We start from the raw sequence: 19,835 nt of genomic DNA on the forward strand, positions 1-19,835 counted from the left end.
CATTACATGAAATTGCAAGATAGAGTTTGGTCTTCCTTTTTAATTACTTTTTGCCACTAGATAGTATGCCATGCCACTCCCCACCCCGCTTCCCCCACCCCTCGGGATCAGTGGAAATTAAGAAATAATTGAATTTTAGTGATTAAAATGTAACTAAAACATTGAAATGGAAAAATTAAGATAATTTTGAATGGATGGATCATCAAAATGCAAAGCTTCAAAACTTAACACAATATATTTTGCTGCCATTTCTTAACCTATCTCCTTCGCTGCTATGAGATCGTAAGTTCCCTACAGGTAAAGACATGTCCAGGACTTAACCTAGAGCCTGCCCAGCAGATGTGTCTTTCTGATGAGAGATTTTAAAAATTGAACCTGGAGAAGAGAAAGGTCCAGGTGAACTCATTAGGCATGTCTAGTAAATAAAAGACTAAGAGAAATCCAGAGAAAGATTATTTTATGCATCTGTTATGAGGAGTACAAGAAGCAGTTTGCTTGGAACAGTATGAGGGATTCCAGTGAGACTTAAGGAAGAACTTCCTGACATGGAAGCTGGGAATCCTGAGAGTGGATAGCCAAGGAGGGTAGTGGGCCCCCTCTCCCACTTTTTTGGTCAGGAAGCACCTAATAGGAGACTAGGGCAAGCTGACCTTCCAAGGCCTGTTTCAACCGTACATCTGTTTTCCTCACTTACTGCGGTTGTTTCCTCCACTGATGGAAGTTAGCCACAACAAATTTTTTTGGGTATCAGTTTTTTTTGTAGACTTAAAAGCATTTCACAGATGATCTTCATCATCATGGGCTGGTGTGGAACAGAAACTGCACAGGTGGAGCCGGGATTCAAGGTCTCATTGATTCCGAGACAGTGCAACTGGAGGACCTCCCCACTGTCCCCACCCTGTTCCCTAATGAGCTTTACCTTTCCAAGATGAGATAAGTTTTATAAACCAAGTGAACAAAGAAAACTTGATTTGCTCTGAAGAAAAAAAAAAAAAAAAAAAGAACAACTTTGCCTGGCCTTTAAATTCCTTGTAAGCCAGAGGGCTGTTGGCTGTACCTTGTAATAACTGATCTTTTGACTAAAGAAAGAATGCTAATCAGCCTGCTTTGCCGACCTCCATTTGTTACCCGGTTGCTAAGTGATAGCTAAAGAAGATTAGTCAATCATAGGTAAATGGAAATTTCTACCCAGTGCTTTTGTTTGTTGTGATGAAAAATAGGGTATTTGAGGGGGAAAAAATCCAAATCTTATGACTCTTGAGATGTTTTTAAAGAGCCTCTCCCTGTCCCAACAAATCCAAAGATTGAAGAACAGGGTTTCTGAGGCCCCATCACAATTTCTTTAGGGAGGGCTAAATGTCTGATGGTGAGAAGGCATGAGATTTTCAACCTGGCTTTTCATATTGCTAAACTTCTTTAACCTTCAGCTACCTCATCCATAAAATGGGGGGAAATAATAGGATCTATCTGTAAGATTGTTTTAGGATAAAGTCAGATAACAGTATGAGAACTGCTTAGCATAGTGTCTGGTCATAGAAAGTACCCACTAAATATTGGATGCTGTTATTATTATTATTTTATCATCACCATTATCATGTCAGATTCTGTCCATGACTTTCCTGTGTCTCCATTTCAAATTCTCATAGAAATTAATTGGACCAGTTATTCACCATCATCCCATTGTGGGCAGATCTTTGGACCAGCTAATCTCTTGGCTATAGATTGTTACCCTTGGGTTAAGCACCCCTGTGTTATTTAAATAGCTGTGAGTTGGTGGGGCGGGGGGTGCGCTTATATAATATAGAACAGGAAAGACCCTTGGATGCTCTGGACTTTTGAGTGAGGTTTATAGGCTCGATTGGCCCCCATGGGTACTCTTATTCAGGGATTTCTGTTAGATTACCAAACTGAGGGAGATAAAGTAGGATGAGAATCACCCAACATATCGTGGAAAACAGCTCTTAAAAATAACAAAACATACACTTACCCTATGACCTAGCAATTTCACTCCTAGATATTTGCCCAAGAGAAATGAAAACACATGGCCACAAAAAGACTCAAATATGAATGTTAATAGTGGTGTTATTTGTGATGACACAAAACTGGAAACAGGCCCAGGGTCTGTCAAAAGGAGAAGGGGTAAACAACTTTGACATAATAATACAATGGTATACTGCTCACCCACAAAAAGAAACTGCCACTGCTACACACACATGGGTGGATCTCAGAAACATTATGCGGAGTGAAAGAAGCCTATAACAAAGAGCTTCTATGAATCCATTACATAAAGTTCTAAGAAAGCCAAAACAAAATAAAACAGAACAAAAAAGTCTGGAAAGTTGTTGCTTCTGGAGGATGGGAGTGGAGCCTGGCTGGGAAGAGGCATCAGGGAATTCTCTGGGGTGATGGTAATTTTGACATTTTAAAAGGGGTTTGGGTTACACAGGTGTATGCATGTGTCAAAACTTAGCAAACTCTGTAAGACTTTTACATAAATAATTTCATGGGTCAAGAAAAAATCTTTTACTAAATGCTGTATTCTCATTTTGTTTGGGGAAATATTTTTCCATAACCAAATCTTGTCTCTCCATCGGTTCTGTGACTTTGTTGACATAACATTAAAAATTTACTTTACAGCAAGGTAAAAGCCACTGAGAATACATGGAAAAATCGATGAAAATCAGAGAGAGAAACAGAGAAGTTGATATTTAACTTTCACATTGGCCAGAGTTATCTTTAACTTGCCCTCATCCTCTTCCTTCAGCGGCTCCCACTTCCAAGCCACCGTCCACGCCACAGGCTGAGGCTTCTTTCTAAAACCTGGTCATAGGATTGTCCTGCTCACAAAGTTTCCATGGCTCCCCAGTGTGTGACAAGAGTAGTTCCGCTGTTCCCAGCCTTTGCAGGGTGCACCTATCTCCCCTTATCTGTGTCTCCTGCTGGGTCCACTAGAGTCTAATTCCCCAAACCCTTGCCATGCTTATCTGTGTCCTGGTTTCTGTGCCAGTTGATCCTTCTGTCTCTCAATCCTTGTTAAAGCCCACCTCTCTAAGGAGATCGTCTAGATATTCCTTCACCACACACCTCACGGAGAATTTTACTCTCTCCAATAAGCCTTGATACTCTCTTTTGGCCTTTGATGGCTCATTCGTTGCAGACTCTCTCTCAGAGTGTTTGTAGCTTCTATCTCCACTGATCTGTGAGCCTCTGCAGGGTCAGGGCTGGGTCTTACTCATTTTCAAATAAACTTAAAGTCACTAAACGGTACTCTGCACATAGTGAGAAGACAACAAAGGTTTGTGTAATTGAATCTAGTTTTATGGGAAATGTCAATATCTATTCTTAAAATTAGCTCACACTAGCCTGAGTGTGTTATTTCTAAGTCCATTGGCGAGCGTCACTTCGTCCAGGGTGTGCTGCATTTTTAGTAGAACTGAAGAAGAACCTTCAGAAAGACATTTTGTAGTCACCACCAAAGGAAAGGTGTAGTTTTCGTTAGGGTTCCATAATGTGGGCATTGTTTTTCAGGCAGTCCTGAAGCATGTCACACTTTATCCAGGAGTGGCATAGTTAGAATGTCTTTGTGAGTTTGCATTGCCTGTGAACTTTTTAAAATTTTTTTCCTCCTGGCCTTGTTACTGACTTTGCCTCTTTGACGCATGCATAGTGCCATCTTGTGGTCAGGGTGCATATAACGGTCATATTTACTTTCCAGTGCTACTGACAACCATTTTTTGGGAGTGTGTAGGTTTAGATAATGGTGTTTCTGCGAATATTTCTTATTTTGCATTCCAGAGGATTTCCAAGTGGAGAATACGTGCATTATTACTAGGTGAATGTACCTATAGTTTACTGGCAAGCCAACTCAACTTGGGCTTCATCTAGCAGGGCTATATTTAGAAGCATGTGACACTACTAAGGGCTCTTTGGGTTACGAGAATGGCCTTCTTAGGGGAAGCAACTGGACTCTGTCTTCCCAGAGGAGTTGCATGCCAGTGCCGACAGAGTCTGCAGACCCTTTGGGAAATTGAGGTGCAGTTCATTTTCAGGCATTCTGGAGAGAGGTCCCTCCCTCCTCAGATTAAGAGCACAGCTTTCCAGAAAATGGTACATCAAGGGAGGTGAGACGTAGTATGTTTGAAAATATGGGTTTGGATGTGAAGAGTTTTCATAGTTCCATGAAAATGTGTGATGACCGATGAAGGGCCAGGACAGCCCAGGGTTTGGATGTGTCATCTGGACCCAAATATCAACAATAAGAAAGGTTTACAAATACCGTGTGCCAGACTGTGCTAAAGGTGCATCATCTTATTTCAGTCCTTAAAACAAAAGCGTCGAGTCTTTATGGTTATGTACTGTTAGGAAAGGAGCCAGTCACATGCCAGCACTTTTAAGAGGCGGGAGAGGAGCTGAAGTCACAGAACTTTTCTGATCCAGTTAACAAAGGAAAAAGGCTGCCCATTTCATAGATACAGATTCTCTCCAGGTTTTGGTTTCTTTTGTCATCATAACCTCGTAAGTTGATGGTACTGAAAATCAATAAAAGGAAAGATTTTTAAAATTCTCACCCAGATTTTTAAAAGAACCCTTAGCAAAACCAAATTCTGATCCTTGTGACAGATGCACTCAGTCTACTCTCTACTCTGAACAAAAACGACTTTTGAAAAAAACAAGCCTGTAGAGTCCGAGGGAGACCAACTTCTTTATCCCATGGATAACTAGAATTGAACTTATGTTGTGATTGTTATAAACACCTTTTTTTAAAGACTGGTACCACTTCACGTCTTTGTGTGCAAGTCGCAGCACAACTGAAAATTCATCCTTAGCTGAAATATTTTAAAAAAGTCCTGTTATGGTGTAGAGCACATTGAACAATGAAATGTGACTGGTTAGTGATGACATAATTGTTGAAGTCATGTATGGGGTGGTGTTCAGTCAGGAAGAAGGAAAAGACTAAAAATTTTTTAAACAGAGAGGATTAAATATAAGGATTTGGTTGCAAAAATGTTGGAAATGCTGGAGAAGCAAAAGGAAGTATCATTACCAGTGGCTGCGGGACGATGCTACCACCAGGGCCAGAAGAGCAGGAGGGAGAGGTGGTGTTAGCCAGAGCCCAAGAGCGTGCACCTGCCACTGACTGTCTCTCTGACCTGCCCACTGGGTCTGCGGGAACTGCACCACCCACACCTCCTGTAGAACAGGAAATCAAGAGCTACACACCCACCCACCCTGCTCCTAGGGTAGAACGGCTCTTACCTTTCACCCGCCTTCTAACTGTATGCAAGGGTCTCCCCGTGGCAGAATGTAATGGGACTCTGCTAGCAAGGCAATAGGCGTACTGTGGTTTTCAAGCTTCTAGTCCATGTATAGAAAGGTGGGCATGGATCTGAGCACCAATAAATAATATTGGACAAATAGACCATCTAGAGACTACACGGGTGATCTTAAATAAGAGCTGTTTCCTTTACTCAGTGCATCTTTGATATTGTGATTTGAGTAGGCTTTTCCTGAATACACAACCTTATTTTTTCAGAAACCACATAACCAGCAATGACCAATGATCTAGAATCAAGAAAGTGAGAAAAGCCATAGAAGAGCAGGAATATTTGGCACAAAGTTCATGCATTAAGTTCACGAGGATTCATTTGACTCATTTAGAATTTCTTTTCACCATTTTAATAAAATAATTATGATATAACTGGTTATCTATTTTTCCAAACTATAGCAAATTAGAAGTAGCAGTGGTGTCCAAACTGAGGTGTGTATTGTGACAGCAGCAAGAAGTGACAAATGCAGTGAATTTTGAAACTGTTAAAATGAAATACAACCGAGCTATATTTTGATGGCGCAATAAAAAGATATGGGGAAAGGGTCACTCTTAAGGTCTTTTTATTTAAACATTTTATGATACACATACAAATATAATCTCCCAAGGAACAGATGTAAAAATGAATACAAATCACCCTTGCAGGAACAAAGAACACCATTTAGAAAATGTGAATCCACTATATACAAGAGATAGGTTCGATTTTTCAAACCTGTCTGAGAAGGAAGTTTAAGACCAAATTTTGTTTGTTCTGAGTACATTGGTTATATTTACATTTTACAGGAATAGTGATATTCCTGTTGTATACCTGGCAGAATGTAACAGCTAAATCTACATTAAAACAAAGAAACAAAAAACATCAACCCAACAATTACTAAGTAAAATTTTTTAGATCACAGAAGAAGCAGTGACTTCCATCTTGGCCACAGACATATGATGTTTAAAAATATATGTCCTTCACAGATACAGAGAGTGGGGGCGTATGGTATAAATCCTTTCACACGATACAATTCAAGTCAACGATATTTTAAAAAACATGCTACCAAAGTGAATTTTTCGAGTTTTATTTTCTTAGCAAAATATCTTTAAAGTCAAGAAATTAGTTTTAAAAATGTGAAATTTATTTTGTTGTGGGAAATGTTTATATAACTTATTGCTGACATGCACATATATTTGAAACATGAAAGGTATTAAGTTTTCTAGAAGTAATAAAAATATAGTCTAGTAAGGAGCCAAAAATCTCAAATTTTTAAAAAAGGCAAGGATGTGTACAAAATCAGGTCAATTATTTGAGGTTTTCAGAATATAAGTTAGTATTAACAGTAAATTATGACCAGCTAGTCAATGACTTTGACACATAAGAATAAAATCATGATTTCAAACTTCTAATTCTAAAAAGTATAGGATCTTTCAATATTTTTGGCAATTGTAGATAAAAGAGGGTGGTTTGTAAAATTCAGTCTAATTCCACAAATACTTATTTGGCACCTGTTAGGTAGGCTCTGAAGATACGGAATAGCGAATGAAATAGGCACGGTTCCCACTGCAGTGGAGAGTATAGTCTGGTAGTTAATTTGGCTGCACTAAGTTCTAGCAGCTTAAAAGATAATGAATCCTGAGTTTTGTTTTTTTTTCTTTCCATAGTGTATTATTACTATAAAAAGTATGACTATTTTATATTTGTGAACTTTTGCCCTGGACTTTTCAACTGAATTTGAAGTATTCATTATTTTCATGACTACTGAGCGACAAGGAGGTATAATGCTATTAAGACCACACACTCACGCACACACTCACACACACAGTCCCATGTGCAGAAACACAGAATGTGTGTACGTACCCTTCAGTGTTGCAAAATTCAAGCCTTACAGAGATTAAAGGGTTATATTATTAATGAAAGCAAACAAAATTAACATGACTGGTAGCCCAGACTCGACAGATGGACGGAGGTGTCTTTGGATAAATAGGTCCTTGATAATCTGCTTAGTGCAGTGTAGTACAGAATACAGATCAGCAATGTTAATATTAATGTGCAAAGGCCAATCAGTTCTGTGGGTTGGTCTACTTGATGGCTGACCAACTGGACACTCTGTGCTAATCTGTACACTCTTAGAAACCAGGTTTACTCTCTATTTAACTTGCTTTGTGAATACTGTTTGGCCCAACCTCACTAAAAAGGCACTGAAGAAACAGCATCAGTAAATTATGGAGCATTTCTAAAGCACATTCCTGGAAGCAGAGGCAACGTGGTCTTTTGCATTTTGGTGACAGAAAAATTTTAAGCCCAGTTTGCATGCCTGTGTGTCTGTAAGGCTCATGAAAAGCCTGGTACCTTGAAAAGATGCAATCAGGAGCTCCTAGTTCAACTGTGGGCGAGATTGTGGCTGACTGATATTAGGAGAAAGAACGCTGGACAGTGCTATGCTTGGTGATTCTGGTGGCAGATGTGGTTATGGCAGAATTAGAGCCACCAGAGGCCTCTACACCAAAATCTGGCTAAGGGCCAGGAACTCCAGCTCCAGAACCAATGGTCTTCCCAGCTATCATAGAGGTTTCAACAGGAATTTGGTAACTGGAATGCAGAGTTGAGGCAGGGGTTAGCACTCTCTCTGTCACTGTCACATTCTGTCCTACTGCTACACTGGACATGACCGCAGTGGGCTGCACAGCCGAGCTGGGGGCAAGGATGCGCTCTCTCTCCCTCACCATGACGTAATGTGCATCTGCAAGATGCTGAGGGCCTCCGAGAAGATGAGCTGTGCCCCCAGGAGGCTGCATTTCTCTTCCAGTAATCACAACATGACTTTCATTGGCATCAGGCTCATCTACCAAAGCAGACGCTGGGGCATATACCCGCTCTGTCACAATAAGGCCCTGTGGCTCTCTAGAACCCAGGACCAAAGTGCTTGGTGGTCTGGTGGGGCCTGTGGCATAGGACGTTTCTGTCACTATAAAATGACCAGGAGCCAGTGGGTCAGGCAGAGGCTTAGCTACCTTTTGACCCTGCCTGGAAGACACAGACTGTTCAGTGACTATTTCCTGAGTTACTTTCTCTGTATTTACTTCATGCAAAGGTTTTAAAACTTCAAAGCTACTGCCAGAGGGGTAAGTGTTTTCTGTATTATCCATAGTTTGCTCACGGAATGAGCGTGAATCTGTGATCCTACTTGTTTCTGTGACAGGTTTTTGCCACTGCTCAATTTCTATACCCATATCTATTTTTTGGCTCAAGCAAACTTCAGCCAGTGTCTTGAATTTAAATCCCAAATCATCTAAGAAGTGGTCATCTAGCTCCCCTTCAATAAAACTGCAACAGCCAATGGAACCATGTAGAGATTCAGTTTCTTCCTGAGAATAAACCAGAAGGCAGTCTTTTGCTGTGTGAACATCAACATCTTCAGTGAAAGTGGCCACTTTCTAAAATGGAAATGGAAACAGAGACACATAGTTAGTGACACAACTTCACTTACAAACAAGGCTCTATATTCCTGCTCCAAACACATAACCTGAATCTAATCAGGAGGAAATATCAGAGAAACACACTTTGAGGGGCATCCTTCAACATGACTGGCCTATATTCTTAAAAAATACTACTATCATGAAAGACAAAGAAAGGCACTGGAGAGTTTCAGATTAAAGACTAAAATTTTGTGACAACTAGGTGGAATGCAGGATCGTGGGTTGGAAATTCTAGACAGGAAAAAAAATTGCTGTAAAAGACATTAGTGGGATAACTGGCTAAGTTGAAATATGCACTATATCAATGTTAAATTTCTGAATTTCTTTACCATGGTAATATAAGAGAACATGTACATTAGTGTTTATGAGAGACCTGGAGGCAGGGAGAGAGGAAGACAGAATGGGAAAGCAAACAGCCAATGTGGCAAAATGTTAATAACTTGTTTATCTGGGAAAAGGGTATGTAGGAGTTCAGAGTTTCTAATAGTTTTGCAAATTTTCCGATAATTTAGAAATTATTTCCAATCCAAAAGTTAGTGCATGCACAGATAGACACACACAACCAAGACCGACTCCAGCAGGATTAGAGTAGAGAGGAAAAGCAGATCCAGATGAAACAAACGGGGCACTGGAATAAAGCTTGGCAGCGAGGCAGAGAAGGGTTGAGAAGTGGCTCTCCATGACCCTGACCATTTCCCTACCAAGATCATCCTTGGAGGGTGGGTGCAGAAGATGTCTGTATGAAAGAAGGGGGGTGGTGGAAGAGGGCAGAAAGCGGGAAAGCATGATAGACATTTGCAGCTCTTTAGAAGAGAAGAGACAGAAATCAATCAGCTTCCTCAATGGAAACCCACCCCCTCACTCTTCTCAAATGTCCTTCATGTCCTAACACTCCGAGTCTGCCCATTCCCACATGGGGACACAGAGGCCGCGTTCTCAGGAAAGGCACCCCCTGGTCCTATTTCTAATTCCTACTTCCAGGCATAAGCTTCCTCACAGTGTCTTATCACCTTTCCTGCAAACTTCACGATCTTCTGTGAACAATTTCAAGAGTGAAGATGAAATTTAAACGGATATATTAGATTGTGTTTTCTTAGCTCACACATTCCTGGACGTTCCCTCCTGGGCCCGCCCCCACCGAGCCTGTGCCTGCAGACAGATCACACTTCCTGACCCCCGGACACTGGGCTTGGTCATGTGACTTGCTTTGGTCAATGAAATGTGAGTGCAAAAGGCAGACGCTGTAACAGCCACTGCAGGTTCTGCCATTGCTCTTTTCCCTGTGCCACTCGGACAGCAGCTTCCCAGGTACAATCTGCCCTCTCGGCGTGTATTTTGGTATGAAGAGAACAGGGAGCAGAGTGGAGCAGAGTGGACTGGCAAAAACATGAAATAAGCCTCTGTGAGAATTCGGTTTTGGGGTCATTTGTTATCACCACACAAGTTAGTGAACACTGACTGCTTCAGTGGTCAAATCTCTTTCTTCATTATCTTCATTTCTATCATTATCTGTAAGTATGATCATAAAAAAAATAGCAAAGTCCAATTTAGATCCAAGGCAATGATTACCCTGATACACCACATTCACAATTTTTTTCTTGTACATGAAATCCAATCCTTACATCGGTGAAATAGCTTCTCAAGAATTCCTTGTTCACTGCAGCAGCAGCTGCTTGAGCTCCAGCCATCTCTCTGGCAGCCCCCGTGGCTCCAATGGTCCTTAGGTTTTCAGCGCCCATGACGACTCCTGAAGTCCCTGTAACCTGAGCCACCCCGTGCGTGAGAAGGCTTCTGTGTTCCTCCCATCTTCCGTCCACCTCGGATATCTCACGCTGCCCTTTGGTCAAGAAAGCAGAGCTATCTCCCTTCACGGTGGTTTCCTTGGTTATTGTACCTCCTACTCCATTTCCTACAGCTGGATTCTCCCTATAAGTCCCTCCCAGAAGTGACGGCACCACCTGTGGGAGCAAATACAATTGAAAACTGAGTCAGAAGGATGTGAACTAAGAGGGCTTAGGAAGAGAATGGGCTACTTCCACGGGGGCAAATCAGTAAACTATTTTGGGTTGGATTACTTCTATTTGATTCTTCTGAAGCTTTCCATGCTATCTTCTTGTTTCATAGCTGATCTTAACCCAAGGAGATAAAACCCAACATTTAAATATGAACGCACCAATGGCATTTCCACTCTGAAAGCACCAATGGCATTTCCATTCTCTTCTTAGGTCTGATGCCTTCTTCTACGGACATAGAACCCTTATTTATTTTTAGGTGGATACGTGGGTGTCCAAAATAAAGACAACATTTCCAATCCTCCATTGCAACTAGGTAAACCCACATGATTAAGGTCTGGTTCAATATAATGTGAACAGAAATGGGGTTTGGGAAGCGTCCTCAAGGTGCTGACCCCTTAGCTTTTCTCCTGTCTGCAGGCTGGAATGTGGGAATGAGGACAGCCTAGGAATAACGTTCATCCATGGGGAACAAGGAGAAAGGGGGAGCCTGAGGCCACGATTAGAGAAATCATCATGTTGGTTGTGGATTGCCCATATTTAAGCCACTGTTATTCTGAGTTCTCTGATGCTAAATTCATAACCTATTAGAAATGGCACTCATGGATGAGAGATCCAGGGTGCAGATGCTGATGGAGAGAGAATGGGATATGATTATTATATAGGTAGGTAGGAGGAGATTTTGCAGCATTTTGCAAACATCATGGTGATTATGGGGCTTACCTCATCCAATCTTATGTTTGGAGGGGAATGGAAAAGAAGCTGTAGCTGATCGTAAAAGACTGTCCATTCAATTTTGAGACAAAAATTTCTATTCTAAATCCTATACACTCCAGGGAATTTGTCACTCCTTGACCCATGCTCTATATTTTCTGTAACACAGTACCTGTGACAGCAGGGTAAAACCACCTTAACTTTGCCTTGGCAACACACACAAAAATATGCTGTTTAACAAAGGCACGTGAATGAAATCTGTAAAGACTCCTTTATTCTCTCGTGACTTAAAATGTTAGAAACATTTCCCAAGGCCCCTTTAAGATCAGTAAAGAGAATAAGTTACATTTGATAAACTGACCTTGTCTTCTGGTGGTGCTCCTTCGTTATTCCAAGAATGTAGCATCTCTATAGTGCCAGGTATGGGGGTAAAGCCTTTGGCTCCTTCTCCACAATGGCACATCAGCAGTAAAAGTGGTACAACTGGACAGAAAACAAAATTGAGTACAGCAAAAGTTAGTCCAATCATACTTTTAAATTTTCAATGCATAATTTTGGAATTTGTATTTCACTTCCTGGAGAGTTCAGTCTTCACTTATTTACGGCCCTATTTTTCTTTTCTTTATTCTTTTCTAACCTCATTAAGTTTGTTTTGGGAGGGTTATTCCAAAGCCTGAAGGCAGGATGAGAGGGTCTTACTCCATCTCAAAGAAGCTGTTCCTGGTTACTGAGACGACAACCAAGGCTGGAGCACATAGTATCCAAACTGTCAAAACCAAGTTCAAGACTTAAATTTTTTTTTAAAGCCTTTAGTTTTTTTTTTTATCTTCATTTTATTGAGATATATTCACATACCACGCAGTCATACAAAACAAATTGTACTTTCGATTGTTCACAGTACCATTACATATTTGTACATTCATCACCTAAATCAATCCCTGACACCTTCATTAGCACACACACAAAAATAACAAGAACAACAACCAGAGTGAAAAAGAGCAATTGAAGTAAAAAAGAACACTGGGTACCTTTGTCTGTTTGTTTCCTTCCCTTATTTTTCTACTCATCCATCCATAAACTAGACAAAGTGGAGTGTGGTCCTTATGGCTTTCCCAATCCCATTGTCACCCTTCATAAGCTACATTTTTATACAACTGTCTTCGAGATTCATGGGTTCTGGGTTGTAGTTTGATAGTTTCAGGTATCCACCACCAGCTACCCCAATTCTTTAGAACCTAAAAAGGGTTGTCTAAAGTGTGCGTAAGAGTGCCCACCAGAGTGACCTCTCGGCTCCTTTTGGAATCTCTCTGCTACTGAAGCTTATTTCATTTCCTTTCACATCCCTCTTTTGGTCAAGAAGATTTTCTCCGTCCCACGATGCCAGGTCTACATTCCTCCCCGGGAGTCATATTCCACGTTGCCAGGGAGATTCACTCCCCTGGGTGTCTGAACCCACGTAGGGGGGAGGGCAGTGATTTCACCTTTCAAGTTGGGTTAGCCAGAGAGAGGGGGCCACATCTGAGCAACAAAGAGGCATTCGGGAGGAGGCTCTTAGGCACAACCATAGGGAGGCCTAGCCTCTCCTTTGCAGCAACCGTCTTCCCAAGGGTAAAACCTACGGTAGAGGGCTCATCCCATCAAACCACCAGTCCCCTATGTCTGTGGTCATGTTAACAACCATCGAGGTGGGGTAGGCCAATACCCCTGCATTCTCCACAGGCTCCTCAAGGGAGCACTACATCTTTTTTTCCTTGTTTTCTTTTTTTTTTTTTTTTTTTTAACTTTCCCTTCTTTTTTAAATCAACTGTATGAAAAAAAAATTAAAAAGAAAACAAACATACAATAAAAGAACATTTCAAAGAGACCATAACAAGGGAGTAAGAAAAAAACAACTAACCTAAGATAACTGCTTAACTTCCAACATGTTCCTACTTTACCCCAAGAAAGTTACCTAATATTAAAGCCTTTAATTTTTAATATGAGAAAATTCACTGAAAAAAATATATGTATAAAAAGATCAGAAACTCCTAAGGGTAGAAACATTTTAATATATTCAAATATTCTAGGGCATTGAAACATCTATAATACTTTGCCTTAGACTGGTTTTTAGCACAAGGCATGACTCTCTTAGGTCCCAATTAAGCTTTGAATTACCCAAGTATTATTTTATAAAGTGATTCAACATAAAGAGCCCTTAGAACATATATAGCATTTCATCTAGAATTCAATAAAAGTGCAGAGCTCCTCCTTAAATTTTATACTGCCCCAGGAGAAACTGAAGGCCCATGTGGCCCCCTGATCAGTGAGGAAAGAACCACCAGCAAGCTGCCCACCCCAAATTGGCTCTTACTGCCACTCCCACCTGGCAGCTTCCGGTGCTGACTGACTACCCTCTAGATTATTTTTCATGCAAAATATTTGGCAGCATAGTAACTACTGCTACTGTGAATAATATAAAGATTGAAATCTGCCAGTGGTGATTCATTTCAACACATATTTATCAAGTCTGCCGTGTGAAGAAGGCAGTGAAAGACTTGCAGGATAGGAGACCTAGATCTGGCTCCGGAATTGGCTAACTTGGTAAGCTGAGACAAGTCATTTACCGTTATATGTCTGCTCTCTTTATCCACAAAGTGGAGAGAGTGGTATAAAAGGACATTATAAACTGACTGCTGGCTTTACTAGGCTCCTGCTGTCACTGGTTGTGTTCCGCCCATGCCGAGGAGTCATGGGGAGTGGTATTCCCCCCATCCCTGGTTGCAGCCCTTCGTTCTTTCATGAAGGAAAACTGCTGAAGGGAAGGCAGGACTGGCTGGGAGCACCGTGCCACTGTCAGGAAGCAGGGAAGTGCCCACTGTGGCTGCTGGTGGAGAGGTAAGCCAAGCGGAGGGGAGGCAGAGCCCAAAGTTGAGTGTGAGAGCAGTGACCCACTGGCACAAGGTGAGTTTATAAACCCTTAAGCCAGATTTGTGCAACAAGTCTTTACTGGTGCCTACTTTCTAAAAGACACTGTGCTGGACGCTGCGAATGCAGCAGTGAAGGACAGCCGCAGTTTCTGCCCTTGTAGAGCTCAGCACCCGGGAGACACCAACAAGATATAAAGAAGAACATGTACGACCTCGTCAGTATTTAAATCAGGAAATGATACAATTTTATAAAACGAAATTCTGAAGAGTCTTACAATAAGGTATTGGTGAATTTATCAATCATCAATTATTGCTTCCTGTGCCGGTTTGAATGTATTATGTTCCCCAAACGCCATTATCTTTGAAGTAATCTTGTGTGGACAGACCTATCAGTGTTAATTAGATTGTAATTATTTGAGTGTTTCCATGGAATGTGCCCCATCCAACTGTGGGTGATGACTCTGATGAGATAATTTCCATGGAGGTGTGGCCCCACCCATTCAGGCCCATTCAGGGTGGGCTTGATCAGTGTAGCCATATAAATGAGCTGACGGGCAGAGGGAACTCAGTGCAGCTGTGAGCGATGTTTTGAAGAGAAGCTACAGCCAAGAAGGACTCTTTAAAGAATGTACAGGTGCTGTGGATGAGAGACAGTTTGAGGGATGGCTGTTGAAAGCAGACTTTTGCTCCAGAGAAGCTAAGGGAGGAAAAACACTCCAAGAGCAACTAAGAGTGACATTTTTTGAGGATCTGCAGCCTAGAGAGGAACATCCTGGGAGAAAGCCATTTTGAAACCAGAACTTTGGAGCAGATGCCAGCCACATGCCTTCCCAGCTAACACAGGTTTTCCAGACACCATTGGTCATCCTCCAGTGAAGGTACCTGATTGCTGATGTGTTACCTTGGACACTTTATGGCCTTAAGACTGTAACTGTGTAACTAAATAACTCCCCTTTTATAAAAGCCAGTCCATCTCTGGTGTTGTGCATTCTGGCAGTGTTAGCAAACTAGAACACTTCCCCTACCCTCAAAACTGTTCTAGTGAAAGAGCAACTATAAAGAGATCGATGTCTAGCACAGTAACAAATCACCAGTGGTGCACTTAAATTAATAACAGAGCTAAAAAGTGCCTTTAAAAATACTTACGTAGCAAGAGCAGAAGAGCAAAAATTATCAGTGCGATGGCTGCGGGCCCCAGGCCGACGTAGGAGTCGTGTAGAGCCTGCACGCAGCCACCGCCCGCCAGACACTCGCAGACGGTGAGCCTGAGCACCTGCTGTTCAGGGCAGCTGAGGCCTTGACTATCTGTAATCAGGAAGTGAATGTCACTTCTCTCAAGCGTTCGTTCCTTTCGTTGGAGCAGCACACTCTTACCTATAAGGGCAAAAGGAAATAAAAATGAGTGATTTCAAAGGAAGGGGTGAGATTAAATTACAGAAACATTCTTTAATTGCTAATAATCTTCAGCTCCATTTAGAAGTTTTATTCTTTCCTACCTCCTCTATTGAATCCATGTTGTGCGCTTGTTCAAATTAGTTTGTAGATTCCAAATATGCAGTTTAATAGCAAAGGATCAGACCTGGACACCTAACTTTGACGATCATTACTTTTTTTTTAAATTAAATTCAGTTTTATTGAAATATATTCACATACCATACAATCATCCATGGTGTACAATCAACTGTTCACAGTACTATCATATAGTTATGCATTCATCACCCCAATCTATTTTTGAACATTTTTCTTACATCAGAAAGAAACAGAATAAGAATAAAAAATAAAAGTAAAAAAAGAACACCCAAATCATCCCCCCATCCCACCCTATTTTTCATTTAGTTTGTTGTCCCCATTTTTCTACTCTTCCATCCATACACTAGAAAAAGCGAGTGTGATCCACAAGGTTTTCACAATCACACTGTCCCCCGTTGTAAGCTACATTGTTATACAATCGTCTTCAGGAGTCAAGGCTACTGGGTTGGAGTTGGATAGTTTCAGATATTTACTTCTAGCTATTGCAATACATTAAAACCTAAGAGGTGTTATCTATATAGTGCATAAGAATGTCCACCAGAGTGTAGGATGATTAATTTTAACAAATGTGTGTTGTCTACCAAATGCTAGAACTCTCCTAGGCATTAGGACTATAGTGGCAAACGAAGGGTGAATCAATGACATTTCCATTGGCTGAACTTTATCATTAAAAAAACCAAAACTTTATTAAAGGAATTTTCAAACAGGCTAAAATAGAAGAGTATAATTAACCCCCATGGCACCAGTCCCCAGCTTTAATAATTTTCAATGATGGACCAAGCTTATTTTATCTATTTTCCCTCCTTTTTGTCCCCAACTCTGAATTTTCAAAGTTTTGAAAAATTTCAAACCTACAGAAAAGTTGAAAGAATACCACAGTGAATAATGATTACACTTTGAACCATACTGCCTCTCCACACTTCCTTTTTTTGTGGAACCATGCAGACATATTGCATTCTTTGGCATGTATCTTTTAAGAACAAGGTACATTATCACTCTCAAGAAATTTATTATAGACATATTATCTGATATACAGTCCATATTCAAATTTTGCAATTTTAATAATGCCCTTTATTCAGTTCGTCCGTCCATCCGTCTGTCCTTCCTTCTTCCTTCCACCCTCTCTTCCTTCCTTTCTTTCTTTTCTTGATCCTGGATCCAATCAAGAACCAGGCATTGCATTTAGCTGTCACTTTAGTCTCCATCCATCTGTAACAGTCCCACCCTCTCTTGGCCTTTCAGAACACTGACATTTTTGTAGGCCAGTTATTTTGTAGACTGTCTCACAATTTGATTTTGTCTGATTGTTTCCTTATGACTGGAATTCAGGTTATACATTTTTTGGGCAATAACATTACATAGGTGGTGGTGTGGTGAATGACCTGGTTTAATCATATTTCATTAAATGTCATTGATGATTCTCTTTTTCACATGAATAAAAATAATGACCAGTTTTCATAGGACTAAAAATATTAATCAGTTAGAATAGCCTAACTTTTTTCTGATAGATGTATAAAATTTATTAAAAAACAATTTACTCAGCATGACCTAATGGAGAGCACAAAGATAAAAATTAAGTATATTGAGGTTTTTGTTTTGTTTTCTCCTTTTTCAAAGTATGAAACAGACTCTTCTCATTTTAAGGTCCAAATTTTATGGAATTTTACCTGCATGATGAGCATAATACCCTCAAAGCTGTGAGGAAGTAAGGAAAACAGCTAATTATTCATTTAAGTAGGAATTTTCAAGTATGAACTCTTGAAAGAAAGCCAGGAAAACAAGGCCTGGAAAAATACAACCAAATTCATGAGTGGCACTGTGGGGCGGGGGGGAGATGGAGAGCGGCAGAAAGGGGACTTCAACCTTATTAGTCATGATAAAAAGTAAAAAAGGTCTGACTCGAATATATCAAATTATTAATAGTTTTTAAATTTTAGGTGATAGGTACAAGGGTATTGCTTTATTAGTCTCTGGAACTTTCTGTATTTTAAAACTTGCCACATAAAAATAGAAGCTATTTATTATCATGACAGTTAGTCAATTACCTTATTTATATATAACCAAGGAGAAGAAAGTCTAGATTACAGAATTCTCTCTCTAAATTGACTAGATCTATAATCTTGTTATCTTGTTATAACATTTAATATGTACATATTTATGTTCTTAAGACTATGACAAAACTCAAGAACTCATTAAATTCAAACATCTATATCTTTAAATAGAAAATCCATTTATATATCTAGAGAGGCAGCAGAACATAAAGGTAGAGAGTAGAGACTCCCGAGCCAGACTGCATGGGTTCAAATCCTGGTTCCAGCCCTTACTTTCTGGGACTTTGGGATCGTTAGTAAAACTCTTGGTGCCTTCATTTCTTCATCTGTAAAATGTTGACAATAGCAGTACCAACTTCTAAGGTTGCTGGTATTAGTAAAGCACTTAGAACAGTGCCTGGCATATCTTAAACATCATGTGCTTGTTAGATAAAATAAATGTCTTAGAATCCCAGCAAGTTCAAAGGCCAATAAAGTTTGATGCAAAACACATGTACATATCTTAGCCAAAGAAAGGCAACCTCCAATCAAACATTCAGCCTGGGTGGGAGTCTCTGACTAATGGAAGCACATAATTAGATACTATGGGCAGGGGACCTTTAAAATTTTGAGGCCGGTGATTTAATTATCATAAAATGGAGTAGTAGCCACACCCCCTGGATGTCTCCCACCCCAGGACTCATTTCAGCTGAAACCTTGATCTTAAGAAACCTCAAATAATCAGGATGGTAACTGTCATCCTTAGTGGGAAGGCAAGTTAATTGAGGGCATAGCTGTCTTCTTCAAGTGAGTACATAAACCCTGGGAAGAATGAAAATTAAGTATAGGACTATTTAAACAAATTAAAGACATAGTTTTAATATTTTTCAGTTGGAAGAAATATGTTTGTATTTGTTATTTTATATACTTGTAGTATTTTTTTGAAAATTAGCTCTGCTAATGTGACAGCTTTATAACTCCAATTAAAAATGTGCCATTGTGTAACTGATTTAGACTTGTGATTTTAAGTTGAAATATCCCTGGTTTGTGCAGTGTTGGAACACTGAAGAGAATTTCAGGTTTATTATACCTGAAAGTTTAACTTATTAAAACTTGAGAATGTAAGGATCATAAAGTTTTGTTATTTCAGATAACTAAAATACATAGGAATGAAACCAAATATATTAAATTTATGAATATAGTTTGAAATATTGAAGATATTTAATTTGTAAATTGGAGCAAATGTTATTTAAAGCCTCTTAAAATGACTGTAAAAATCTACTAAACTAAAGTAATAAACCTGTAAATTAAGAAAAACTTGGGTTTTGAATTTGAAACTTTATGAAATAAACACTAATTATTTACAAAAAAAGTAGAATTCCGGATAGAGTTTTCTGCATATGCAAACCACCCTAAAGGATACCCAAAAGCTCACATTAACAAGAGTCAATCTGGCATAGGGTGTCAGATAGACTCTTTTGAAATATGGTCTCCACCACCTACAAGGTTTATGACTTTGAACAAGTTACTTAACTCTGGTTAAGGCACGGTTTTCTCAGCTGTAATCAAGGAGTAATATCATGGGGTAAGGATTAAATGAGATAATGCATATAAATGGCTAGCAGAGTGCCTTGCACATAGTAAGTGCTCAATAAATGTTATTATTAATGAAATTGCCATTGTCATACTTTGGGATCTTTAGAAGGCATCCACTATTTGTGCTTAGAAAGGCAAGTTAATCCTCAGCTTAGGGGAGAAAACAACCATGTCAAGAGCTATTTGGAGATTCTCCAGCTATCTTCAAAACATTAGATTATTTTTCTTTGCTCTCTCAGGTTACTTCACATGGGTATTTATT

At 40.0% G+C, this 19,835-nt stretch overlaps 1 protein-coding gene across 1 annotated transcript in view; it reads right to left on the reverse strand.

Annotated features, from left to right (window-relative positions):
- Positions 1-5,872: 5,872 nt before the first annotated feature.
- Positions 5,873-19,835, reverse strand: part of DSG2 (desmoglein 2) — a 56,000-nt gene continuing 42,037 nt past the window's right edge. Inside the window, exons 12-15 of the mRNA XM_037805571.1 lie at positions 15,564-15,791; positions 11,873-11,994; positions 10,408-10,743; positions 5,873-8,743 (exon numbers count right to left, since the gene is read on the reverse strand). Of these exons, the coding sequence (XP_037661499.1) occupies positions 7,823-8,743; positions 10,408-10,743; positions 11,873-11,994; positions 15,564-15,791 (1,607 nt within the window). The 3' untranslated portion in view covers positions 5,873-7,822. The remainder of the gene's footprint in view (positions 8,744-10,407; positions 10,744-11,872; positions 11,995-15,563; positions 15,792-19,835) is intronic.

The sequence above is a fragment of the Choloepus didactylus genome, chromosome 16, assembly GCF_015220235.1.
Source record: "Choloepus didactylus isolate mChoDid1 chromosome 16, mChoDid1.pri, whole genome shotgun sequence".
Taxonomy (NCBI): domain Eukaryota; kingdom Metazoa; phylum Chordata; class Mammalia; order Pilosa; family Megalonychidae; genus Choloepus; species Choloepus didactylus.